General features: G+C 45.5%; 1 protein-coding gene across 5 annotated transcripts; it reads left to right on the top strand.

Moving 5' to 3' along the window:
• Positions 1–3505: 3505 nt before the first annotated feature.
• On the top strand, positions 3506–27190 carry LOC137534452 (zinc finger protein 84-like). 5 transcript variants are annotated; one of them, XM_068255947.1, is made up of 8 exons: positions 3537–3590; positions 7460–7612; positions 8679–8801; positions 10046–10113; positions 12432–12543; positions 19613–19701; positions 21487–21550; positions 23950–27190. In XM_068255947.1, exons 3-8 carry the CDS (start codon positions 8768–8770, stop codon positions 25149–25151), a joined length of 1569 nt encoding a protein of 522 aa, XP_068112048.1. In that variant the 5' UTR covers positions 3537–3590; positions 7460–7612; positions 8679–8767; the 3' UTR covers positions 25152–27190. The 5 variants fall into 5 exon arrangements, with proteins under 5 accessions (XP_068112047.1, XP_068112048.1, XP_068112050.1 ...); XM_068255948.1 differs by lacking the exon at positions 3537–3590 and adding an exon at positions 3634–3666; XM_068255946.1 differs by lacking the exon at positions 7460–7612 and having other exon boundaries at positions 3506–3590.
• The last annotated feature ends 232 nt before the right edge of the window (positions 27191–27422 follow it).

Genomic DNA, 27422 nt, shown 5'->3' with positions numbered 1-27422 from the left:
TCTATGGCTAGAAGTATTAGAGGCAGAGGGTCAGCAGGATAGCATAGCTCCCAACTGTCCCTCTTTTGGAGGGACAGTCCCTCTTTGGGAGCCTGGCCCTCTGGCCCTCTTTCCCCCTCATTTGTCCCTCTTTCAAGACTTTGTCCCTCTTGTGACGCAAGGCGACGCCCAGTCGTCCAAAACGCACAAAAATCGCAGATCCAGCAGTCGTTTCTGATCACCATAATCGATCGCACATCTATTGCAGGGCTCAGAATGACAAACTTTGGTTTTAAGATAGACAGTTCTGGGAAAGGAAGTTAATTGCGTTTAAAGGGACTCCGAGCTCAAGTAAAAAAAGAAAGTTGTACTCACCCGGGAATTTTTCCAGCCCAGTGCTGGTCGGGAGGTCCCACGACGGCGTCCTGGCTCCTCTCCTAGTCCCCGCTCCGGAATGGCTGACCGGCCGCAGCCCGGGCGACACTCTGCTGAGTGTCGGGCTGTTCCTTCCGCGTATGACGCGGCTGACGTCACACGTCGGCCGCCTAGCGACATCACGGCGGCCAGCGTGGCAGTACGGCGCATGCACGCTTTAATCGCTCATGCGCAGTACTTTCACGCCGGCCGCCGTGATGACGCGAGGCGGCCGGCGTGTGACGTCAGCCGCGTCATACGCAGAAGGAACAGCCCGACACTCAGCAGAGTGTCGCCCGGGCTGCGGACGGTCAGCCATTCCGGAGCGGGGACTAGGAGAGGAGCCAGGACGCCGTCGTGGGACCTCCCGACCAGCACTGGGCTGGAAAAAGCCCTGGGTGAGTACAACTTTCTTTTTTTACTTGAGCTCGGAGTCCCTTTAATACATAGCTGTAACAAGCTGGTTCCCCGGCCCCCTGGAGAGCTAATGGCCCCTCTCAGAGGATATGCCAGCTGTTTAAGCTCTGATAAGGAGGCCTAGATTCAGCCAGGCAGGCTACGAATCCCCGGGAGGTCTTGACACCTTGCTCCCTGGGAAGGATCAAAGGGAAGCCAGTTGCCAGCACACACCCTGAATGACCTGAGGCTCATAGCATAATCCATAACTTCCCAGTTCTGTCATATTTCTGGGGTTCCTGAGATGGCAGCTTCGCCAAATGTGGGGAAAGTGTAGCATGAGTCCCGGTGCTGGTTCTGTGAAATTCCCAGAACTCTGTCCCCAAAACTCTCATAGCAATATTGGTTTGAAGAGACAGGGGGTACATTCTCATGATAGACCTGTCATATTTCATGTCCTAGGATTTGTACAATCATGCTGAGTGTGAATATGCGGAATAGGTTTTAACTGCCCCCATGTGCACCCCAAGACGGGCTGAACTAGAATTCTGCCAGTCTGAGGGTCTGTAAGGATGGGACAGCCCCTGTTCCATCCTCCTGAGGCTGGACTTGTGCCTGTCATAGCCACTCCCCACAGCGATGGGTGAAAAAACTAGTGACAGGCTGAAACGCAAGTGTCCTCCACCTTGAAACTCCATCTTGATCACATCTGTGCCAGCTTGAGGATATGCTGGCATCCACCTGGTCTGAACTCTGAACTTTGAACTGAAACAAAAGGAACTCTACAAGTTTTTCCCAGAACGGACATATTTCCACAAACCCTAAGTATTTCCTCCCCTTTTTATTTCATACTGGCTATTAATGTTTCTACAATTGTTGATTTTAATGATTTTCCGTATATATTAATTATTTATATTTCCCGTAAATAAAGACTTTATCAAAGTCATTTACTGTTCCGCTACACCTGCTATACAGCCATACACAGAAACTGAACCCAGACTTCCGAAGAGACGCTACTATTGTTTTGTTGTTAGCTAGACAGAATAGATTGTGTTTAACCGTTTATTTGCAGGTCTAGAAATAGCTAGTCAGTGGGTGCTTCTGGCCCAGGAAAGCAGAAGTGGTGGCAGTTATACCATGAAATAGTGTGTAAAGTGTATTTTAACCCACAGCTCCCTTCTGGTTTGTCTACGGCCAATTCCCAACGGTTTCTTCGCATTGACTGCGACCACAGTTTGGACAATTTGTGCGCTGGAACCGTTTGGAAGGCATTTCGCGTTCCAGCCACCAGGGCTCCTGTGACACCTCTTCCTATGTAAATATATATATTTCTCTACTAAAAAATGTGTTTGATTGACTTTTAACTTTATTCCCATCCTATAAAATGATATATGACTAATTTTAAAATGTTAATATGAAGGAAAATGAACCAGGATAGAAAGGACCAGTGTGGTTTGAATTATAAAACAACATATTTTTCTTATGAGATCTATATGGTATGCGTGACTAGGGGTGTGACAGGGGCATGATCGGGGATGTGGCAGGGGCGTGGCTTAAGTGTCCCTCTTTCTCATCTCAAAAAGTTGGGAGGTATGGGATAGCCAGGCAACTGGTGTTGCTTTAAGAGGATATAAATATGGCAGCCTCCATATCCCTCTAGCTACAGTAGGATATATCAAAGGAAGACACGGGAATATGTCAAACGAATATGTAGGATATGTCAAAGGAAGAAATGGGAAGCCTCTGGACTATCCTATATCCAACTTTTTTCCGGGCCAGTATCGATGCATATGCAAACATTGACTTGTGTGTAGTAATTCTATAAATGACAAAACATTAGTGTTGTCCGGATCATGAACGATTCGGATCTTTGATCCGAATCTATTTTGTGAGTCGAATCATCCGAATCATCAAAATGAGTGATTCGGATCGCAAAAGGGGCGGGCCAGGAGCGACACGCCCCCTCTCAGCGGGCAGCGGGGTCCTGGAAGCAGAGCTGAGATGGATCTCTCTGTTGGATGGGAGGCAGCCTTGCAGGGAGACAGGTAGATGAGAGAGGGGACATGGGTGCCACTGCCAGATATGTGTAGAGCACACATACTGGCTATAACGTGCTGCTGATTATAGGCTGTCTGTTCCGTAGCTATGCACAGTGAACACATTGGAAGCTTTTGGCTCAGCTCAGCACAGCTCAGTAACTTTGCAGGCACTGTGATTGCAGGGCAATATGATCCTCCTGCACTGCTCTATACAGCTGCACTTATCTTCTGGAAATGCTGTGGGGAATGCTTTCTTTTACTGTGCAACGTTTGCATTCAAAGTACACAGATGAGCATATAGGTGAAATACATGTAAAGCATATGATTACAGCATGTGGGTATTGTGTGCAAGCAAACATTTCTGCTCTCTGCTCGTCCCTCCTCCCTTCTCTGTCCACTCCCTGCCCTCTGTCCATCTTCTTCCCTTCTCTGTGTGTCCACCCCCTCCCCTTCTCCTGTTCACAGCAGGGAAAGACCTGTCCTGCTATTCATTTCACCCCCGAATGCTTCGGTAGTAAAATGATCCTAGATTCGGATCAAAGATCCGGATCTTTTCAATGATCCGATTCGAATCATCCGGATCATTGAAAAGATCCGAACTTCCCATCTCTACAAAACATGCATTTTTTATTTTTGCCACAAGATGGCGATCTCCCTAGCACCATGTGACCGGGACAGGAAGGGGCGGGATTTACACACAGGGAGTTTTGGGTGGAAGCAAGTAGAAGAGAGGAGCCGTTGATGAAACTGGCAGCAGAGCAGGTAATAAGTTATTACTTTATAGTTACTGCAAGTATCCCTCTGTGTCGTTTTCCTTAACACCAGCAGCTGCTTCCAAGTATACAAGGATTTGTTCTTTTAATCTATATTGCTGCAGAGATTCCACAGCACTGTACAGAGAGCTCTGCATCCTCTCAGTACCTGGGGAGATTACAATCTAATGTCTCTCCATTACCAGGACATCAAAGCCAATATTAAGTGTAGTAGCTTTCTAGTGCCATTGTAGTGAATTGTGGAGATTTAGTGCCCTGAACCAAAATGTCAAGGACAGCTGAAGTGAGAAGAATATGAAGGCTGCCATATTTATTTCCTTTTAAACAATACCAGTTGCATGATAGTTCTGCTGATCTATTTGGCTGCAGTAGTGACCGAGTAACACCAGAAACAAGCATGCAGCTAATCTAGTGAGATCTGACAGCAATGTCAGAAACACCTGATCTGCTGCATGCTTGTTTGGGGTCTATGGCTACAAGTATTAGAGGCATCAGCAGGATAGTCAGGCAACTGGTATTGCTTAAAAGGAAAAAAATATGGCAACCTCCGTATCCCTCTTGCTTCAGTTGTCCTTTAAGCTAATACATCGAAGCAGCCTATATGCATAGGCTTAAAGAGGAACTCCACTGAAAATAATGTAATGAACAAAAGTGCTTAATTTTTACAGTCGTGTATAAATGATTTAGTCAGTGTTTGCCCATTGTAAAATCTTTACCCTCCCTGATTTACATTCTGACATTTATCATCTGGTGACATTTTTATTTCTGGCAGGTGATGTCAGTGTAAGTAACTGCTGCTTGCTTTTTTGGCAGTTGGAAACAGCTGTTATTTCCCACAATGCAACAAGGCTCCCACAATGTGATGTCAGTACCATGGTCCTGACATCACACTGTGGGAGGGGTTGCAACACAATATCAGCCATACAGAGCCCACTGATGATCCATTTGAGCAAAGGAAAATATTTCTCATGGGAAAGGGGGAATCAGCTACTGCTTGGGATGAAGTTCAATCCTTGGTCACGGTTTTTAATTAAGAAGTTAGTGTTAAGCAGAAGAGAGAGGGGAGGTTAGTGTTAGGCAAATGATTAGATCGGCTACTGTTAGGCAGAGGATTGGAGAGGTCAGTGTTAGGCAGCGCAAAGGGGAGGTTAGTGCTAGGTGGAGAAGAGGGGAGGTTAGAGTTAGGCGGAGAAGAGGGGAGGTTAGTGTTAGGCGGAGAAGAGGGGAGGTTAGTGTTAGGTGGAGAAGAGGGGAGGTTAGTGTTAGGCGGAGAAGAGGGGAGGTTAGTGTTAGGCGGAGAAGAGGGGAGGTTAGTGTTAGGCGGAGAAGAGGGGAGGTTAGTGTTAGGCGGAGAAGAGGGGAGGTTAGTGTTAGGCGGAGAAGAGGGGAGGTTAGTGTTAGGCGGAGAAGAGGGGAGGTTAGTGTTAGGCGGAGAAGACGGGAGGTTAGTGTTAGGCGGAGAAGACGGGAGGTTAGTGTTAGGCGGAGAAGACGGGAGGTTAGTGTTAGGCGGAGAAGACGGGAGGTTAGTGTTAGGCGGAGAAGACGGGAGGTTAGTGTTAGGCAAAGGAGATATTGGTGTTCGGCAGAGGAGAGAGGGGAGGTGAGGTTAGTGTTAGGCAATGCAGAGGGAATGTTAGTGTTAAAGTGGACCCAAATTAAAAATACAAGATTTCAGAAATAAAATCTATTTTCTAAATTATAATAATAAATAGCAGGCTTTTTTCAGCTGCATGATGACAAAAATAAAATATTTTACATTTAGGCTGCTTACACACTAAGACGTTACGGCGCCTGTAACGCTCCCCCAACGCACAGCAATGTAACACAAGTGGGCTGTTCACACAGCCCACGTTGCGTTACATGTAACGCTGCACGTTCTGCCGAAAGTGCAGCATGCTACGGCGTTAGAGCGGCTATAGCCGCTTTAGACTGTTTGCACATGCTCAGTGGGGGGCGGAGAGGAGGCGGGGAGATGCAGCTACAGTAGCTGCGCTCATGGCTACTTAATATTCACTGCACTGGCGGCCGCTGATTGGCCAGCGGGACCACGTGATGCGGATTGTCTCGCTCCGCATCACGTGGTCCCGCCGGCCAATCAGCGACACTCTGGGAGACCTTATATGGATAGAGCCGCCTAACGCGGCTCACTCTACCGTCCTCTCCCGCACCACCATACGTTGCATTAGGTGCACGTTATGCGACCTTAACGTAGCACCTAACGCAACGTCTTGGTGTGCAAGTAGCCTTATTGGAGGAACCCCTCCCCTCCTTTCATATTGCCGGGACAGAATCCGGCAAACTGGTGAAGTAGATGGTGTCCAGCAAAGGAGGAATTCCTAATGGCTGCCACCTGTATAACCCTAGTTATGGAAAGAGAGAGGTGAAAAGCATGCACTAAATTGCTCACAGGCTTGATGGAGTGTTTATTTACCTTTGTGTGTGTCAGAGTGGTGCAACTAAATATTTTGAATTAAAAAAATGTTTGCTTTGGGTCCGCTTTAAGCAGAGGGGAGGTTAGTGTTAAGCAGAGGAGATATTGGTGTTTGGCAGAGGAGAGGGTAGGTTAGTGTAAGGCAGAGGAGAGGGGAAGTTAGTGTAAAGGTGGCCACACACGATACAATAAAATCCAATTTTACAGAAATTCGATAAACGATCAGATCTCCTGAAAAGAATCGAAAGGGTTTTTTTTTTTTATTCGACTGAAAAATCCAATCGGATTTTCCGTTTTTTTTTTGTTTGTTTTTTTCGATTTTTATCTATCCGGAATGCCAGATATTTTTCTTCAATTTCTCAAAACATTGTATGGTGTGTGTTTAGATTGTCAATTTATTAATATACACACCCTAGCAATTTTTTCAGAGTTCCAATCATTTTTATCATAATTGCGGAAAAATTGAACACAGGTGTATGGTACATTGGTCATATTTTTGAAATGTTACAATCAGTCAGAAAAAAATGATTGCAATTCTTACATTGAACAGATTTTTTTTAAAATTGTATGGTGTGTGGCCACCTTTAGGCAGAGGTGAGAATAGAGGTTAGTGTTAGACGGAGTAGATAATAGTGTTGGGCAGAAAATTGGAGAGGAGAGTGTTATGCAAAGGAGAGGGGAGCTTAGTGTTAGGCAGAGGAGAGGGATAGTTATTGTTAGGTAGAGGATTGGTGAGTTTAGTTTTATGCAGAGGAGAGGTTAGACTAGTGTAAAGGTCCGTACACACGCCGGACTTTAGGCAACGACGGGTCCGTCGTTGCCTCCCGCTGGGTGGGCGTGCCAGCGACAGTCCGGCGTGTGTACGCTCTGTCGTCAGACTGATACGGCTGTTCCTGAGCGATCCGCCGGGCGGATCGCTCAGAAACAGCCGTATCAGTCTGACGACAGAGCGTACACATGCCGGACTATCGCTGGCACGCCCACCCAGCGGGAGGCAACGACGGACCCGTCGTTGCCTAAAGTCCGGCGTGTGTACGGACCTTTAGGCAGAAAGAAGAGATGAGGTTAGTGTTAGGCAGCAAGAAGAGATGAGGTTAGTGTTAGGCAGAGCAGAGAAAAGAGGTTAGTGTTAGGCAGAGGAGAGAAGAGAGGTTAGTGTTCGGCTAAGTAGACGTTAGTGATAGACAGGGCTTATTTGCCTAACACTAGCCTCTTTAATCTTCTACCAATGGACATTCATGATGTGCTCCTCTGTCTACCTGAATCTTTGAGACTCCATTGCTGGTGAGCATAGCAAGTACTTTGGTATAAGGACATGAAGTGAAGGAATCTCCCCAATGGGAACACAGACTGCTAAGAAAATTAACAGCAACTTCTCAGTGGGCAACACAGATGGTAATGACTGTTACTCTGTTATTTCACAGGATTATGAATTGGTGGGAAATACACCTGCTGAGCTGTTGAAACCCAGCTGGCCCATCCCCATCTCTGTGCCTTCATTTCACTCCCTTAACTACTCCTGAGAGAAACCGTGAGAAGGTTCTAGAAGTCATCATCCAGATGACTAAGCAGGGGAGGTGAGCAGTGCAGTGGACAATGGGAAGATGTGGCTGGATAGTGTACTGGTTAAGGGCACCAGCTTTGACATGGGAGGCCAGGGTTCAAATCCTGGCTAGAGATGTGAACCCCTCACCCTGTACTACTTCAAGGTTGCTATGACCTGTAGTAGTACGGCTGCGCTGGGCCGGCGGTGCACGTCCTTGATCGCATGCGCAGAGAGTGCCTGGCAACAGCCGTACTACTACGGGTCATAGCGACCCGGACGTAGTAGCGGCCCATAGAGGTTCGCTGGCGAACGGTTCGCCAACATCTCTAATCCTGGCTAGGGTCAGTACCTAGCAATTATGAAAATGAGTACTCGTTGGACTCATACATCAATTACGTGTCCCGAATTTAAGAGGGCCCCCTAAAACGCACTTAAAATATAACTTTTTTTAGGGTCAATTAAAAAATAAGGGCAGCATTACACACATGTAAAGTAGACACAGTGCTGTACATACCTGTGACCTATACATAGACACAGAGGAGTATGTAGCAGTGGGGCAAGTTGTCAAATAATATACTTGCATCACACTATTCTGATTTTCTTCCCCAGGTCACATACATTTATAATAGAGAGGAGCTGTCGCCATATCACGCACGCACTCAAAAATGGTGTACATACACCTGACCCATGATAGGTATTGTTCCTACAAACATCAAAGCAGGAAGTAGGTGAGATGGGTGTTTCACCTTTTATACCGCACACACACTTGACATGTTTCACCCGATACTAAAATCGAGCTTCGTCAGGAGAAATACAGCGAACTAGTGAATAACAACAACCCCCCACCACCACAGCAAAAATCAAACTGCCAGGTATGACAACCTCTGTCAGAGCTCAGGGTCAGTACCTATTCAGTAAGGAGTTCAAGGTAAGACTCCCTAACACTGCAGGGTGGCCTCTTGAGTGCGTCGCAGTGGCTACAGCTCTTGAGCACTTTGAGTCCGACAGGAGAGAAGCGCTATACAAATGTTTGGTTTATTATTATATCCAGTAATGGCAAGCTGGTCTGTATGGTGACTCTTATCATTGTGTGTCAGGTTCCTATAAGGTGTCAGGATGTCACTACAGTTCCTTCAAGGACAAAGGGCAATATTTAGAACGTGGCAAGAACTCTGAGAACAGCGTCATGATGGAGAAACAACAGAACTTCAATTCATCGGGTAAGAGGAGAGTGGATTATCAATGGGAACCATACAAAACAGGGAGACTTCTCAATGTTTCCCTTACACCATGGTAAACGCTGGCCAAGTGCCTATACTGTCAGTTTGTCTGGAAATCGGTGGACCCTTTTAATTGTTAACTGACTCCTAAATGTGTATGTGTCAGTCATACAGTGCCCCATTCAGTTGTGATAGGACTCATACATGTCACCATTGCTGTCCATCAGAACATCATCACTATACCAAATCAACCACCTAATATGCCCAACTGAGATAGACAAACTACACCAGATGAGAGGTCCATCTCCTTCCATCGGTATAACATAATGTTCCCAACATATCAGGAGCAGATACTGTACTCCATACAAGAGGTCCATCTCCATTCCTCAGTATAACATTGTTTTCAACAAATGAGGAGGAGATACTGTACACCGTATGAGAGGCCCATCTCCATTTCTCGGTATTGTATCATGTCCCAAACAAATGAGGAGGAGATACTGTACACCATATGAAAGGCCCATCTCCATTCCTCAGTATAACACCATGTTCCCAACAAATGAGGAGGAGATACTGTACACCATATGAAAGGCCCATCTCCATTCCTCAGTATAACACCATGTTCCCAACAAATGGGGAGGAGATACTGTACACCATATGAAAGGCCCATCTCCATTCCTCAGTATAACATTATGTTCCCAACCCCCATGTTCTCAACAAATTACTGTACACCATGTAAGAAGTCCCTCTCCATTAATATAACAGTACAGGTAGTCCCCGACTTACGAACGCCCGACTTACGAACGGCATGGATTCAGTGTTTCCATGGGAACAAGCCAAAAGAAATTTCAAATTGGACTTGTCGTTTTTGAGAAAATCGATTTTAAAAAAATCAAAGAAAAAATGACTTTTACACTTGTATAAGCAGGCACAGAGTGCAGAGGTGACACAGTGGGGGACACTGGAGACACATGGGGGGCACAGAGGAGGTACAGGGGACAGAGATAGCACATTGTTCCGACTTAAGAACAGATTCAGGTTAAGAACGAGCCTACAGTCCCTATCTCATTCGTTAACCGGGGACTATCTGTATTTAGAAGGATATTAATATCTTTACAAGGCATCATGATAGAGATTCAGTCATTCTTACATCACTGGATAAGAAAAGGCTTTTTTTTCTCTGTGAAGGACACATCCGTTATGTCAAAATTTAAACGCGCACTGCCTAAATATATTGTATCTTACAGGTGGATCCAGGAAGAGGAACCCAACAGAGACATTTACAGGTCCTCTTCGTTCCCAGGATTGCACACAGGTAGATCACACCATCCCCCACCATTATAAGGTAGATGGGGCAGAGCATTGTTCCAAATAACAAAGTGATTCCATGTTGTATACTCTGTAGTGAGCTGTGTGGAGTAGAGGCCTGCAGTGGGTCGGGTACCCGCGGGTAACCCGAAATGCGGGTCGGATTCGGGAATTGACTTTTGTTGCGGGTCAGGTGCGGGTAGCGAGGTGCGGATAGGGTTGCGGGTAGCGGTCTGCGGGTGCAGGTAGTGAGGAGGGGAAGCAGCGCCAGGAGGGGCAGTTGGGACAGCAACAGGGAGGGGGGCCAGAACTCCCTCACCTGGGTCCCCTCCATCTCCCTCCCCCTCCAGAATAGCGGCGGTGCTGCGGGTGGGCGGGCGGAGGATTACTCTCCTTCTAACTTCCGTTCCAAGCGCTGGCAGCGTCCCCTCGTCACAGGTCTCTGCCTTTAATGCCGCCCACTGTGCTTCCTGATTGGCGGAAGCACAATGGGCGGCATTGAAGGCGGAGACCTGTGACGAGGGGACGCTGCCAGCGCTTGGAACGCGGAAGTTAGAAGGTGAGTAATCCGACCGCAGCGCCGCCGCTATTCTGAAGGAGGGGACCCAGGTCGGGGGGGGGGGGGGCTCTGGCCCCGACTGGGGACAACTATGCTAGCTACACTGGGGGACAACTATGCTGGCTACACTGGGGGACAACTATGCTGGCTACACTGGGGGACAACTATGCTGGCTACACTGGGGGACAACTATGCTGGCTACACTGGGGGACAACTATGCTGGCTACACTGGGGGACAACTATGCTGGCTACACTGGGGGACAACTATGCTGGCTACACTGGGGGACAACTATGCTGGCTACACTGGGGGACAACTATGCTGGCTACACTGGGGGACAACTATGCTGGCTACACTGGGGGACAGCTATGCTGGCTACACTGGGGGACAGCTATGCTGGCTACACTGGGGGACAGCTATGCTGGCTACACTGGGGGACAGCTATGCTGGCTACACTGGGGGACAGCTATGCTGGCTACACTGGGGGACAGCTATGCTGGCTACACTGGGGGACAGCTATGCTGGCTACACTGGGGGACAGCTATGCTGGCTACACTGGGGGACAGCTATGCTGGCTACACTGGGGGACAGCTATGCTGGCTACACTGGGGGACAGCTATGCTGGCTACACTGGGGGACAGCTATGCTGGCTACACTGGGGGACAGCTATGCTGGCTACACTGGGGGACAGCTATGCTGGCTACACTGGGGGACAGCTATGCTGGCTACACTAGGGGACAGCTATGCTGGCTACACTGGGGCACAGCTATGCTGGCTACACGGGGGCACAGCTATGCTGGCTACACGGGGGGACAGCTATGCTGGCTACACGGGGGGACAGCTATGCTGGCTACACTGGGGGACAGCTATGCTGGCTACACTGGGGGACAGCTATGCTGGCTACACTGGGGGACAGCTATGCTGGCTACACTGGGGGACAGCTATGCTGGCTACACTGGGGGACAGCTATGCTGGCTACACTGGGGGACAGCTATGCTGGCTACACTGGGGCACAGCTATGCTGGCTACACGGGGGGACAGCTATGCTGGCTACACGGGGGGACAGCTATGCTGGCTACACTGAGGGACAGCTATGCTGGCTACACTGGGGGACAGCTATGCTGGCTACACTGGGGGACAGCTATGCTGGCTACACTGGGGGACAACTATGCTGGCTACACTGGGGGACAACTATGCTGGCTACACTGGGGGACAACTATGCTGGCTACACTGGGGGACAGCTATGCTGGCTACACTGGGGGACAGCTATGCTGGCTACACTGGGGGACAGCTATGCTGGCTACACTGGGGGACAGCTATGCTGGCTACACTGGGGGACAGCTATGCTGGCTACACTGGGGGACAGCTATGCTGGCTACACTGGGGGACAGCTATGCTGGCTACACTGGGGGACAGCTATGCTGGCTACACTGGGGGACAGCTATGCTGGCTACACTGGGGCACAGCTATGCTGGCTACACGGGGGGACAGCTATGCTGGCTACACTGGGGGACAGCTATGCTGGCTACACTGGGGGACAGCTATGCTGGCTACACGGGGGGACAACTATGCTGGCTACACTGGGGACAACTATGCAAATGTGCACTTTAGAAGACATTTTTTTAAAAAGCGGGTAGCGGGCCTGCGGGTCGGGTGCAGGTATCAAACTCACCAAAAAGCGGGTCGGGTGCGGGTATGAGAAAGTGGACCCGTGCAGGCCTCTAGTGTGGAGCTCATTAAGTGACTGTATTCTGTGCTCCTTTTTTAGAAGGAAGATATGATTTCTATTAAAGTAGAAGTGAAAGAAGAACCAGAAGACACGTATGTTTGGGGTGATGAGCCGTGTAAGGAGGAGGAAATTCCTTCACAGATCAGCACAGGTCAGGAATAAACACTTAATGTAGAAAAAAAATCTGTGCCCATACATCTCTTGACTTGCTAGCCAATCGACCATCTGATTCGATAATTATCGGATCAGATTAAAATTGGTGCCTGATCGACTATGCATATACATCCAAAAGATCCACACCCTCGATGAACCAAGTCCACTTTTATTCAAGCACAGTGACACAGTTCCATTCCATAGACCAACAATTTGTTTCGGGGCCTCGTGGGGTCCCCTTTATTAAAGGACACCCGAAGCGAAAACAAACTAATGAAATAAACGATTGTATCCATCTTCCTTCTCATATGACTTTTTAAGATACTCCACAGTTTTATGTTTAAATCTACTTTTTAAGTTCTACCAGTTTTATTGTTATGTATGTATATATATATATACATATATATATATGTATATATATATATACATACACACACACACACACACACACATACACAGGATCTTAGCATAGATCATAGCATAGAAAAGCTTTGTGGAGATGAAGATTTCATTTTTCAGCACGACCTGGCACCTGCTCACAGTGCCAAAACCACTGGTAAATGGTTTAATAACCATGGTATTACTGTGCTCAATCGGCCTGCCCACTCTCCTGACCTGAACCCCATAGAGAATCTGTGGGATATTGTGAAGAGAAAGTTGAGAGACGCAAGACCCAACACTCTGGATGAGCTTAAAGGGATACTGTAGGGGGGTCGGGGGAAAATGAGCTGAACTTACCCGGGGCTTCTAATGGTCCCCCGCAGACATCCTGTGCCCGCGCAGCCACTCACCGATGCTCCGGCCCCGCCTCCGGTTCACTTCTGGAATTTCTGACTTTAAAGTCAGAAAACCACTGCGCCTGCGTTGCCGTGTCCTCGATCCCGCTGATGTCATCAAGAGCGCACAGCGCAGGCCCAGTATGGTCTGGGTCTGCGCAGTACACTCCTGGTGACATCAGCCGGAGCGAGGACACGGCAACGCAGGCGCAGTGGTTTTCTGACTTTAAAGTCAGAAATTCCAGAAGTGAACCGGAGGCGGGGCCGGAGCATTGGGGAGTGGCTGCGCCAACACAGGATGTCTGCGGGGGACCATTAGAAGCTCCGGGTAAGTTCAACTCATTTTCCCCCGACCCCCCCTACAGTATCCCTTTAAGGCCGCTATCGAAGCATCCTGGGCCTCCATAACACCTGAGCAGTGCCACAGGCTGATTGCCTCCATGCCACGCCGCATTGAAGCAGTAATTTCTGCAAAAGGATTCCCGACCAAGTATTGAGTGCATAACTGAACATAATTATTTAAAGGTTGACCTTTTTTGTTTTAAAAACACTTTTCTTTTATTGGTCAGAGGAAATATGCAAATTTTTTGAGATCGGAAATTTGGGTTTTCATGAGCTGTATGCCAAAGTCATCAATATTAAAACAATAAAGAGCTTGAACTACTTCCAGTTGTGTGTATTTGAATCTAAAATATATGAAAGTCTAATGTTCATCAGTACATTACAGAAAATAATGAACTTTATCACAATATGCTAATTTTTTGAGAAGATCATATATATATATATGTATGTATATATATATATATATATATATATATATATATATATATATATATATATATATATATATATATATAATATTATAGTTACATAGTTACTTGGGTTTAAAAAAGACATACGTCCAACGAGTTCAACCAGAAAATACAGTACAACTCCAGCCAGAAAAAACCCTTACAAGGCATGGTCCAATTAGCCCTAAAAGGGAAAAGATTCCTTCCTGACTCCAGATGGCAATCATATAAGATCCCTGGATCGACATCACTGGGCATTCCTAGTAATTGTAGCCATGGATGTCTTTCAACGCAAGGAAATCATCTAAGCCCCCTTTAAATGCAGGTATAGAATTTGCCATAACTACTTCCTGTGGCAATGCATTCCACATCTTAATCACTCTTACTGTAAAGAACCCTTTCCTAATTAAATGGCTAAAACGTTTTTCCTCCATGCGCAGATCATGTCCTCTAGTCCTTTGAGAAGGCCTAGGGACAAAAAGCTCATCCGCCAAGCTTTTATATTGCCCTCTGACGTATTTATACATGTTAATTAGATCCCCTCTAAGGCGTCTTTTCTCTAGACTAAATAAACCCAGTTTATCTAACCTTTCTTGGTAATTGAGACCTTCCATCCCACATATCAATTTTGTTGCTCGTCTCTGCACCTTCTCTAAAACTGCAATATCTTTTTTGTAATGTGGTGCCCAGAACTGAATTCCATATTCTAGATGTGGCCTTACTAGAGAGTTAAACAGGGGCAATATTATGCTAGCATCTCGAGTTTTTATTTCCCTTTTAATGCATCCCAAAATTGTGTTAGCTTTAGCTACAGCGGCTTGGCATTGAGTATGATTATTTAACTTGTTGTCAATGAGTACTCCTAAGTCCTTCTCCAAGTTTGATGTCCCCAACTGTATCCCATTTATTTTGTATGGTGCTAGACCTTTGATACGACCAAAATGCATGACTTTACATTTTTCAACATTGAATTTCATCTGCCATTTATGTGCCCATATAGCCATCCTATCCAGATCCTGTTGCAGTATGTCCCTATCTTCCTGTGAGTTGATGATTCTGCACAATTTTGTGTCATCTGCAAAAATAGCAACATTGCTTACTACTGCATCTACTAGGTCATTAATAAATAAATTGAAGAGCACTGGACCCAGTACAGACCCCTGTGGGACCCCACTGCTTACAGTCACCCATTTTGAGTATGATCCATTGACTACAACTCTTTGTTTTCTGTCCATTAGCCAGTTATTATTATTATTTATTGTATTTATAAAGCGCCAACATATTACGCAGCACTGGACATTAATTTAGGTTACAGACAATATTTAGGGGTGACAAACAGCAATAGGACAATACAGGAATACAAGAAAACCAGATCACACAGCACAGTATGAGTACAAGGTAATGCTTAGTCAGTCACTCGATGGGAGCATGGAGATTAGGCAAGTTAGGTTCACTCAAATGCATAGCATGGGTGCACAGTAATGGAGGTGCATGATCAGGTAGGACACAAAAGGAGGGGGACCCTGCCCAAAGGCTTACAATCTAGAGGGAGAGGTAGGGGACCAGAGTTCAGCTGTGGGTTTAGAGCAATTGTGAGGGTTGGTAGGCCAGAGTGAAAAGGTGAGTTTTTAAGGGCCTTCTTGAAGGTGTTGAAGGAGGGGGCTGCCCTAATGGGTGGAGGTAGGGAGTTCCATAGTGTCGGAGCGGCTCTTGAGAAGTCTTGGAGGCGTGCATGGGACTGGGTGATGCGGGGGACGGTCAGGCGAAGTTCATTGGAGGAGCAGAGCGAGCGGCTTGGTGTGAATCTCTGAGTAAGATCAGAAATGTAGGTTGGACAGGTTTTGTGGACGGATTTGTAGGTCAGACACAATATCTTGAATCTGATTCTGGACTGGATAGGAAGCCAGTGGAGGGATTCACGGAAGGGAGCCGCCCTGGTGGAGCGATGGGAGGAGTGGATAATTCTGGCTGCCGCATTCATGGTGGACTGCAGTGGGGCTATTTGGGTCATAGGGAGACCAGACAGAAGGGCATTGCAGTGGTCGAGGAGGGGAATTATGAGGGCATGGATGAGGAGTTTGGTGGTGGCAGGGGTCAGGAAAGGGTGAATCTTACAGATGTTACGAAGGTGGAAGTTGCAGGACTTTGTGAGGTTTTGGATGTAGGGAGTGAAGGAGAGTGCGGAGTCCAGGGTGACACCCAGACAGCGGGCTTGAGAGGTAGGGTGAATGGTAGTGTGGTTAACAGTGACCTGCACATTTGGGGAGGTCCAGGGATGACCAGGGTGGGAAGATCATAATTTCCGTTTTGTCTAGATTTAATTTCAGGAACCTAGCGGATATCCAGGAGGAGATGGCAGATAGGTAGGAGGAGACCTTGTCCATGGTAGTTCCCTATCCATACACACAGATCCTTCCCCAGTCCTTGCATCCTCAACTTTTGCACCAGACTTTTGTGTGGAACATTCATTGAAGTATGTCAGAGCTAAAATCTATGAATTATTGACCCTTTTTATCTCCTTTCTGCTCTCAAAAGCCAATTTCTGCTAGGAAAGTGTTTTATAGTTGGAATTTCTTATCAGTGAGGGTCACACTGCAGTCATTTCCTGTCAGGACTGAGTCATCCACTTACATACCTGATATTTAACTCTTCAAGGTGGAGAAAGAAAAAAAAAAGGAACACGGCACAGTTATTTGTGTGCTAGGCACTGTACATACACATGTCTATGTCACATGTCACTTTGGGTATCCTTTAAGGTAACAACACAGAATAGTGAATGGTGGTCAGCATTCTGTTTTGTTACCTTGACAAAGGGGACCCCACGGGGCCCCAAAACGAATCGTTGGTCTATGGAATGGAACTGTGTCACTAGGGCTGAACGATTTTCGATTTAAAACCGAAAATCGTGATCAGGGGCATGACGATCTCAAGATCGTCACAGCGGCGGTTTTCTCTCTGGATCTATTTTAATTGAATACAGGGACCCAGCTTGCAGTTCTCGTAATGGGGAACGCTAGAGCAGTGTCCCCGCTGATGTCATGGCACCGCATTACCACGCGGCTCACTAAAGTCTCTTCACTCGCTCCCATAGCTGTGTCAGGGGCAAACTTCTTGAAGCTCCGCCCCCACACGCTGCGCATTGCCCGCTGCTCTCTGACCTCATGAATGCCAGGCAACCGGGAGCCTTCACACAAACCTGGCAAAAGCCTAGATTTCCCGCTTTGGAAGGCTTGATCCTGCGTCCTGCGACAGCCAGCCTGTGTCCTGGGTTGGGGAGAAATCAGGATGGAGAGCGGCAGAAGGATCACACAAGAGAGCAGAGTACAGTCACCGCGGGGCATGCTTCCTATAGAGAGCAATGAATGACGTCAGTACAAAGCCCCGCGGTGACTGCTCTGCTCTCGTTTCTACAGTCTCCTCTCCTGCACGGTGTCTGCTTCTCATCACTTGTCTTTTTCGGAATTCTCAGCTGTCCTCTGCTCAGGCTGTCGCACTCCAGCAGCCGTGCCCTCCCTCCCCCTCCTCATCGGAAAAACACTATCTGCACAATTACCGGAGGAGGGGATGGGCACAGAAGCCTGCTGTCTCTCCTTGTGCCATGTGGATGACTCTGCAGTGAAATGGGTAATCTCTGTTCAGAGCATCCAATCTCCCTATAGAAACTTTACACCAGGTGGTTGTCCTGTTGATTGGTAGACTGGGTGTAAAGGTGGCTTACAAGCGACTGCAGCGTTTGTTAGGCCTTTACTTTACTTCTGATTTATAATTTCTTGTAAAAAAAAATCTATAGTGGTGCAAGATCTGATGTAACATCTTATACAGGACATGTAGGAGCTCTTCTTGTGTACTTGATTTACTAGTCAGCTGAGGTGCTTGACAACAAAATTCCTATGGTCAGCTGCATAAGGTCCACATGATGGTGCACTTAGTGACTGGTGCATCAAAGCTGAACTCTGGGTACAGTCAAACAAGCCAGGCTTATCTGCTCTCAGTATTCTAAAAATACATTTTTGCTTATTAATTTTTAGTGTTCTGCAACTATGCATGGTGAGGGGTGTGCCGGGGGCGTGTCCTACAGTGTCCCTCTTTCTCATCTCAAAAAGTTGGGAGGAATGCTTCACCTCCAGCCACAGCCAGTACAGCATGCACTGACAAGCCTGCAGTGCATTGTCTCTGGCAGACAGCTTGGCTAAGAGTAGGAGCTTTTCTAAATGTGAGGCTGCAGATGATAGGAGAAGCTTCTCTCCAGCTGCCACGCTACCTGCTGTACTGTCACCCCTAAAGAGACTGCAGCATGAAGGGTCCCCTTCACTGAACAGCCAAGTCTCTGTACAATATGCTGGATATGCCACAAGTACAGCTTTAGGTAACACCTGCATTAAATGGGGATGTTTCATAGCTTACTGATCCTGTACAACCTTGGAGGTTGGATTCTGTGCATATTGCTATCTACACTTTTTCCCTACTACTTCCAACTGTTCTCAAATTGGCACCACTTTGTTAGTTGGTTGGAAAGTTTTGACGTTTGTGTTTTGCTATGTAATAACATATCTCTGAATGTGCCGGTGCATTCATAAATCAATAATAATAATATCTCTGCTGTTCTGGCTAACCTGTACTGCGACCTATACTGGAGGCACTCATACTCATCATCAGTGTTCTGATCCATCGTTGCGCATTGAAAATTGTGGATCGAATCGAAATCGCAATTTCAGACAGAAATCGTGCAATTCAATCTTCCTAAAACCGTTCATGCCTATGTGTCACTATGCTTGAATAAAGTGGACTTCGTTCATAGAGTGTGTGGATCTTTTGGATTTACATGGATTAATGCTCTGATCCTGCGCCTCTCAGGTGGTATGCGATTCTCTCTCTTACATGATCGATGATACAAACATTTGTGGGCCAAAATTGTCCGCATGTATTGATTAGACTTGCAGCAAGATGTCGGGCCGTCATGGTCGATTGCGTGCGTGGCAGTAACGGCAATCGTTATCACGACAAACGCAACAAAACCCCCTATCCTATGTTGCCCCCCGCAGGGTACCCATCTGTCTTGCGCCTTACACTTCGCCAGGATATAGCACGTGGCATGTGTGTGAAGTCACACATGCCGCACACTAAACGCCGCCGGCATTTGAAGTGCAAATGGGGAAGTGGGAAGAGATGGTAAGTGTACACCTCATGGTGGGCGACATAGGACAGGTTATGTATAAATGCACACTCGTGGGCACATTTATTCATTATCATTAGGGGGTAGCGGAGAGGCGGCAGACTTGAACCATTCCTGAGAGATTTCATGCTGAAATCAATTGGGAATCTGCCTGTGGTGTATAGGCAGCTGACAGATCTCTCTCTAATCAGATTTGATCAGAGATAGATTTGTCTCTTAGTGGAATCTGCTCTTCACCACAAGATGTATGGGTTCCTTAAGATTCTAATTCTTCAACTTTTACAACAATTCCCTCTTCTCCTTTCTCAATCTGTATGTCGCCTTCAGATAGCTCCAATAACAGAGCCAAAGCAGAGAAATGTACAGGTCCTCTTGATTCCCAGGATTGTACACAGGAAGATCATGAGACTGATGAGGTATGTGGAGCCGAGGGTCTGATACTCAAAGATGACTACAGTTTGCATGAGACAAGATTTGTCCGTATAACTTAAAGGACAACTGAAGCAAGATGTATATGGATACTTCCATGTTTATTTCCTTTAAAGAGGAGCTGTTAGGTATAAGGTCTCAGAGAAAAAAAACACATATATCAGTAGCTAAATATTGGCTGTACTTACATTACATATGCATTTCACTGTCCACGTTTGTACTTCACAGAATTTTTATATAGTATTTGCAGAGAATGATGCTCCTGACAGCTCATGGCAGGTTCCATGTTTGTCTGTCTCCTATGAAGCCAATTGTGATGTCATATCCTCCCTGCTTCCTGATGATTCCACTCACAAAAAAGCTCGTAATGAATAACACCACTGTGCAGTGAATATTAATTAGCCATGTGGCTAGGAACAATAGCGGACTCCTGCAGTGTACTCTGCCCGGAGATTTATCAGTGCTGTGAGCTGGGCTGCATTACATGCTGTTGTAACTTGAGCCTGTAACTTCTCACTAGCAGCCGAGGGGAGGGCCCCAGAATGCTTTGCTGTATGGTATGCGGCCTCTCGTCCTTTTTAAGGGCTTGGGAATACAGAGCCTTGCTGTCAGCACACATCAAAAGTAAGAGAGATTTTTAACTTCAGCATTGCCTTTGTGGCTTCCTTCTAAACTGTTTAACACAGGAGAATAGAGGTTTAAATTAGCTTTTGCAGCTTGACAGTTACTCTTTAAAGAGTAACTGTCGGGCATAAAATCAAAAATCAATTCTTTATTTTTATCTGGTAAACAAGTAATAAGGATGCTAATCGGGCAATCCAAAAGTTAAAATCACTATTACTTTTCTTGTTGATAAATGATCATTCCCAAGTTTACCTGACTCTTATTTGGTACACAGAAAATTTGGTACACAAAAGAGAAGTTGCAGGGCATGCTGGGTTGTGTTTTTTTGCTTCTCTACTTTCCTCTCAGACTTAACTAATGCAGCCTGATTGGCTGAAGCCTCTTTCCCTCCTGTTTTCCCCTCCCACACCTCTGTTTCTCTCTAATTGGCAAAAATTTCTCAGGCTGAACAATGCACTTTCTATAGTGAAGGGCGGGCAATTCAGGCAGAGGAGACTAAGGGCGGATATTACATTATGGCTGGCTTCAAAATAGCCACAGTAAATATGGAAACTGTCTAGAATAGGATTCTACTTTTCCTTTATAAAATTCACAGGAATCATAACACGTGGACAGTGCAATACATATGTTGTGTAAGAAGAGCAAGTATTTATCTACATATATATATATATATATATATATATATATATATATATATATATATATATATATATATATATATATATAATTTTTTTTAATTTATTTTTTTCTGAGATAGTATGGCTGACAGCTCCTCTTTAAAACAATACCAGTTGCCTGGCAGCCCTGCTGATTCTCTGCCTCTAAAATGTCTAGCCACAGCCCCTGAACAAGCATGCAGCAGATCAGGTGCTTCTGACATTGTCAGATCTGACAAGATTAGCTGCATGCTTGTTTCTGGTGTGATTCAGACACTACTGCAACCAAATAGATCAGCAGGGCTGCCAGGCAACTGGTATTGTTTAAAAGGAAATAAATATGGCAGCCCCCATATCCTTCTCACTTCAGTTGTCCTTTAAGCTCTTTGAGTCCGATGGGAGAAAAGCACAATGCAAATGTAAGTATTTCAATATCAGTTTATTAGTACTAACGCTGCAAATGTTTCATTTTCTGTCACTTTGTGAATCTAGGAAGAAGATTTTACTATTATGAAAGTTAAGATTAAGGATGAAGACCTAGAGACAGACATAATGGGTGAGTAACATTCAGTGGAGGAAGGATGATATGAAAGTGACCACTTGCTAAGTTCATTCAGGGCCTGTTTCCACAAGATGTGAATGTGTGTATTTTTGCAAGCGCACAAATTCGCACACCAATGAATTTCTATGTGCCTGTTTACATTAGATGCGAATTCACATCTACAAAATAAAGAGACACCAGGGTTACTGCTTTTCGGGTGTAAAATCTTTCCTCTCCCTGAAATCTATCACATGGCGACATTTTTACTGCTGGCAGGTGATGTCACTGGAAGGAGATGTTGTTTGCTTTTTTGGCAGTTGGAAACCGCTGTTATTTCCCACAATACAACAAGGCTCCCATAGTGTGATGTCAGCACCTCAGAGCTGTGAGGCGCTGACATCACACTGTGGGAGGGGTTTCACCACAATATCAGCCATACAGCACCCCCTGATGATCCGTTTGAGAAAAGGTAATGATTTCTCATGGAAAAGGGGGTATCAGCTACTATTTGGGATGAAGTTCAATTCTTGATTACGGGTTCTCTTTAAGTTGGGGAGGGGGGGGGGTCACCTGGAGGGGAGACAGCCGTGGGTCAGTTGCCCATAAGGTTGCGCCAGCACTGACTGAGATTCTTAGTTAGTTTGGTTAACTTACAAGAATATATACATATATGAAGCACATTCAGGTTATGATGCTGCACATACAATCTTCCTAGGTGGCCGATGAGGACCGCCTTGGGTGGGAATATGGAATGCCAAATCTTTAGCTATGTCCGAGTGCATTTTCCTCCTACTCGCCCCGCCTGCCAGAAGCGCCTCTACTGTGCTCCCCATGTTGTCCCTCCTCCCTGCTCAGTAGCGATACCTATCTCTAGCTTCCGGGCTAGGGACACATCTGTAGAATTTGGCACCGAACTGCCGCCCGAGTACAATTCAAGCCCAATTCCTGTGGGTGACACTCATAAGTGTGTAGAAAGACTTAAGAACTCAGTAGAGTTTGAAATGCATTTACCTGTCTCTGGTGTGGTGTGCTGTGCTGAGCATGCCTGAAGTAGGAGAGAGGTGGGGGCTGACCTATTTATTTCCTTTTTAACAATACAGGTTTCCTGGCAGCCCTGCTGATCTACTGCCTCTGATACTTTTGGCAGTAGACCATGAACAAGCATGCAGATTAGGTGCTCTGATTGAAGTCTGACTGGATTTGTCTTATGCTTGTTTCAGGTGTGTCATTCAGACACTACTAATGCCAGAATAATTAGCAGGACTGCCAGGCAACTGGCATTGTTTATAAGGAAATAAATATGGCAGCCTCCATATCCCTCTTGCTTCAGGTGTGCTTTAAGGACTTTTATTCAGGATGAATTAGCATGGTGCAGACTCTGCCCTTCACATGTATTTTATGTATAATTCCCCGTTTCCACTGATAAGACCTGTCTAGCATGCGGTGTGCGTACAGTTGCAGACCTGCGTTTTTTATGTGAACTTTTGCATCCGTTTCATAGCAACATGACATCATTGTAAAACAGGAAGAAGTATGTTTGATGGGAAACGTAATAAAACACATGCATTTGTCACATTAAAGGTGTGAAAAATCACATAACACTTAGGATCATTTAGTTTCATAGGCTTGATTCACTAAGAATAGAGCCGCGTAACAGCACAAGTTAGCTACTGTTACGCGCGCTAGTGAATCAGCGCGCCTTAATTCAGTGTCCCTGCACACTACTCGCGCTATTGGCAGCGTAGCATGCGTAATCGGGGAGCGGGCACTCTGCGCACACTATGCTGCTGAATTGCAGCATAGCGAACACTAATAACTTAAGTTCGGCTCCACTACTCCCGCCTTGAGCCCAGTGGTTCCAGTCATATTAAACAACCTGTTCCCTGCACTCTGATTGGCCCAATAGGCGCCAATGTTAAGTTATTAGCATTCGATTTGCTGCAATTCAACAGCATAGCGTGCGCTATTACACAGGCTATGCTGCCAATATCATGCGTAGCATGCAGGGACACTGTATTAAGGCACGCTGATTCACTAGCGCACATAACAGTAGCTAACTCGTGCTAAGCTTGGTGAATCAAGCCCATTGTATGTGAATTGCATGTGGAACACTGTGTGGTGCATAAAAAATGCAGCAGGCTGTTCGTTATTTTGTTTTTTGTTTTCTTTTCCTGAACGGATATGCATGAAAAACGGATATGCATGAAAAAAAATGCAGTTAATGGAAACCGTCCCATAGATTTACATTGCACAGATTTCCGCAATGCACATGCAATGGAAACGGGTGCTAAGAGTTGATTTGTTTGTGCTCTACACTTGATATTTGCCTTGATGCTCTGCACAGTTCCACCACAGCTCACAGCACAAAGTAAAAGCCATGACTGTTTTTCATATACATATATTTTCTTCAACAGATCAACTTGACGCCGGAAACACATCGGAGAGACAGCTGAGATCAGAAGATCCATCTAACCCTGAGAAATCCTCTGCCAGGCAAGCTTGTAGTGATAGACAGAAACGTGGCAAGTTAGTCATTTGTTCTGAATGTGGTAAAAGCTACACAAAGACTTCACATCTTGTTTTACATCTGAGGCAGCACACAGGAGAGCGTCCTTTCACATGCTCTACATGTGGGAAATGTTTCACGGAGAAAGCAAAACTTGTTGTGCATCAGCGAGTTCACACAGGCGAGAGGCCTTTTTCATGTTCAGAGTGTGGGAAAAGTTTCAGTGTGAAAGGAAACCTTCTTACACACCAGAGAATTCACACAGGCGATCGGCGGTTTTCATGTTCAGAGTGCGGTAAGGGTTTTTCACACAAACAAGAGTTCACCACCCACCAGAGGACCCACACGGGGGAGCGGCCTTTCTCATGTTCACAGTGCGGGAAATGCTTCATTAAGAAAGAAAATCTTCTCAGACATCAAAAAATTCACACAGGTGAGCGCCCATTTTCGTGTTCAGAGTGTGGGAAAGCTTTCGTCCAGAAAGCGGCTCTCGTTTTACACCAGAGAAGTCACCGAGGTGAGCGGCCTTTTTCATGTTCAGAGTGTGGGAAAGCTTTTACGCGGAAGGAATCCTACCTTAAACACCAGAGAATCCACACAGGTGAGCGTCCTTTTTCATGTTTAGTGTGTGGGAAAAGCTTCACTGTGAAAGGAAATCTCCTTACACACCAGAGAATTCACACAGGCGATCGGCGATTTACATGTTTGGAGTGTGGTAAAGGCTTCTCTCATAAACACGATTTCACCACCCACCAGAGAACCCACACTGGGGAGCGGCCATTTTCATGTTCAGAGTGTGGGAAATGTTTTATTAAGAAGGACAACCTCCTTAAACATCAGAGAATTCACACAGGGGAGCGGCCATTTTCATGTTCAGAGTGTGGGAAATGTTTCATAAAAAAGGACAACCTTCTAATACACCAGAGAAGTCACAGAGGTGAGCGTCCATTTTCATGTTCAGAGTGTGAGAAAGCTTTCACTCGGAAGGAAACCCTCCTTAAACACCAGAAGATTCATACAGACAAGCATCCTTTCCCATGTTCAGAGTGCAATGAAGGTTTTATAGATAAAAACAGTCTGAATAAGCATCTGCGAACACACAGCCGCTGAGCCTGGTGACTAGTGTGGGGACATTTCACAAGGTAAATTGTTCCTTTTAAAGAAACATTGTAGATAAGCGTATGGAGTTTGTAAAGCTCCGCCCACCCAGATGTTATAGGCGGGGCATGGTGGAAGCTTTTACCTGTTGTCCTCTTTTCTGTCTTGGGAGCCTCTGGTGGTGAGATCCCCTTGTTCATACTTCCTGACTCTTTCCTGTTTTATTACCTGCGGCCTCTCCTCTTGTTACATTTTCCATATCACTATTAATATTATTATGCATTTATATAGGACCTGCACGTTATGAAATACATTTATAGGAAGCCTGGAGCAAGAGGTGGGGCCGGATTTTTTTTTTTAAAAGGCCACACAGGCTGCAACCATTGTCCAAGAGTGTGGGATGCCATAGAAGAAGGGATTGGTTCATTTGGGGAGTGAGAGGAGAACTGCTGTCCAAAGTGACCATACATTGTAGAAGAACAAAAAAGAGACCACTGCAAAAATAATCAGCTTCTTAGGTTTCTTGTATTGATGCGAATATTAAACTAAACAGCTTTGCCTTCGTTTTCAAGAACCGCTGACATTTCTCTCAACTACCAAATGAAAACATTGGGGTTTATTTATTAAAGTGGTCTGAAACTGTCAAAACATTCAATAAAAATGTGTTTTCCTATTTTTTATTATTCATACAGTTCTCATATTTGCTTTTGTGCACACGTAATATTGTCTGTTTACAAATTACAAGTTTCTAAAGTGTAGTTTTTCTTACCCTAAAAGCTGGCATTGCATTTTATTATTTTTCTATTATAACTGCTTTTTCTTATATATTAAAATCTTCTAATGAGCTAGTCTGAACACCGTGTGTGCCTGAAGCAGAGACAGTTTCTCAGAGAGTGTTCGTTTACATTCCAGTGTTGATACATTTGTGTTTAACAAGTAAAAAAGATACTGTTATCTATTGTTTGGATGCGGATTTGAAGCTGAATAGCAGGAGAAAGTGCATTGTTTAACCATTTCAATGATGTTCTGCTAGAATTTTTTTCTGGGATAGTAGCTTTCAAGCTGTGAGGAATCTTTTAGAGTAAAGTAGTAATGCTGGCTTTCAGATCACTTTAAAGAGTAACTGTTAGCCCCAAAACTGAAAATGTAATCTCTATTGCAATATTTTATTTACTGTTTAAATGAGCCAAAAAGGCATTGTAGAAGTTAAAAATCAATATAATTTTTTTACTATGTATCCTTTTCCCCAAGCTCCGGACGCAAAGCCGCATATCAGATACTGCTGAGCATGCATAGCATGCCTATGTCTGCCCGACCCCCCTCTCCCCCCCCAGGACCAGGTGCCGATATATGCTCACCCCAAACAGCTGACCGCTCTGACACGAAGAGAGAGCGGGAGCACTTCCAGCGCCGCCACCGCAGAGCAGCTGCCGCCGAGTCACATGTGAGAGATGCGTGCAGCTTAATGTGAGGAGCTCGAGTTGTCAGCACGCTACGCACAGTGGTGCAGCTACCATGCGCTGGTAATTTACTCACACTCCATTCACATAACAGCTGCTCCACTAATCCCGCCGTGATCCCTGTCTGGTCAAGTGGTTTAATATCACGTGATCCTCGCACTATGAATGGCCCAATAGGCTGCCTCTCACTTGACATCTTAATAAATCAACCGCATTGATCTTTAGAGGATAATGTTAAAGGGAATAACAATTATAAGACAGTAATAAGAAATGACAATAATAACAAAATAAGAGCAATCATACAGTGTTTGCAGAAGTTCAATACAGACTGTCCCCTACCTACAAACAACTCAGGTTACACTTTTTCATACATACAAAGTTTGTCTCTATTTATAAAATATACTGTACTGTTTTTGTTATTACATATGTTTGTTCTTACATTTTACAGTATTATATAAACTGTTGTAAGTAGTTCAAAACAACCCAAAAACATAGTTTATACTATATGTCCAAACATAAATAATTTATTCACATATTACTATGTATAAGCAAACAATCTTCCATAATAAAACCTGTTTGTAAATAGTCAAAGTAGTGGGTTTTTGGTGTGGCATACCTTACACAATACGTGGGTGCTAAGCCACGTCGCCCAAAATATCAGCAGAAAGTCCAAAGTAGGCTAGCACAACTTGTTAGCTACTGTATCTGTTTAATTAGTTTGTCAACACAAATTTTACAATTGTTTCGGAGGCCATGGAGTGTTCCCTTCTTCAGAACGCGTGTTTGTTGGCACTTCCTGAAAAAGGGGACCCTACAAGGCCAC

This window comes from Hyperolius riggenbachi, chromosome 10, assembly GCF_040937935.1.
Source record: "Hyperolius riggenbachi isolate aHypRig1 chromosome 10, aHypRig1.pri, whole genome shotgun sequence".
Lineage (NCBI taxonomy): Eukaryota > Metazoa > Chordata > Amphibia > Anura > Hyperoliidae > Hyperolius > Hyperolius riggenbachi.
The sequence above is the reverse complement of the archived record's forward strand: the minus strand, read 5'-3'. Positions and strand labels throughout refer to the sequence as shown.

Bases quoted from the DNA above. Each gene is read 5' to 3' on its own strand.
- LOC137534452 (XM_068255946.1), top strand. From the start codon at position 8,768: ATGATGGAGAAACAACAGAACTTCAATTCATCGG. The intron at 8,802-10,045 runs GTAAGAGGAGAG...TGTATCTTACAG, and splicing joins ACAGAACTTCAATTCATCGG to GTGGATCCAGGAAGAGGAAC. The intron at 19,702-21,486 runs GTATGTGGAGCC...TTGTGAATCTAG, and splicing joins AAGATCATGAGACTGATGAG to GAAGAAGATTTTACTATTAT.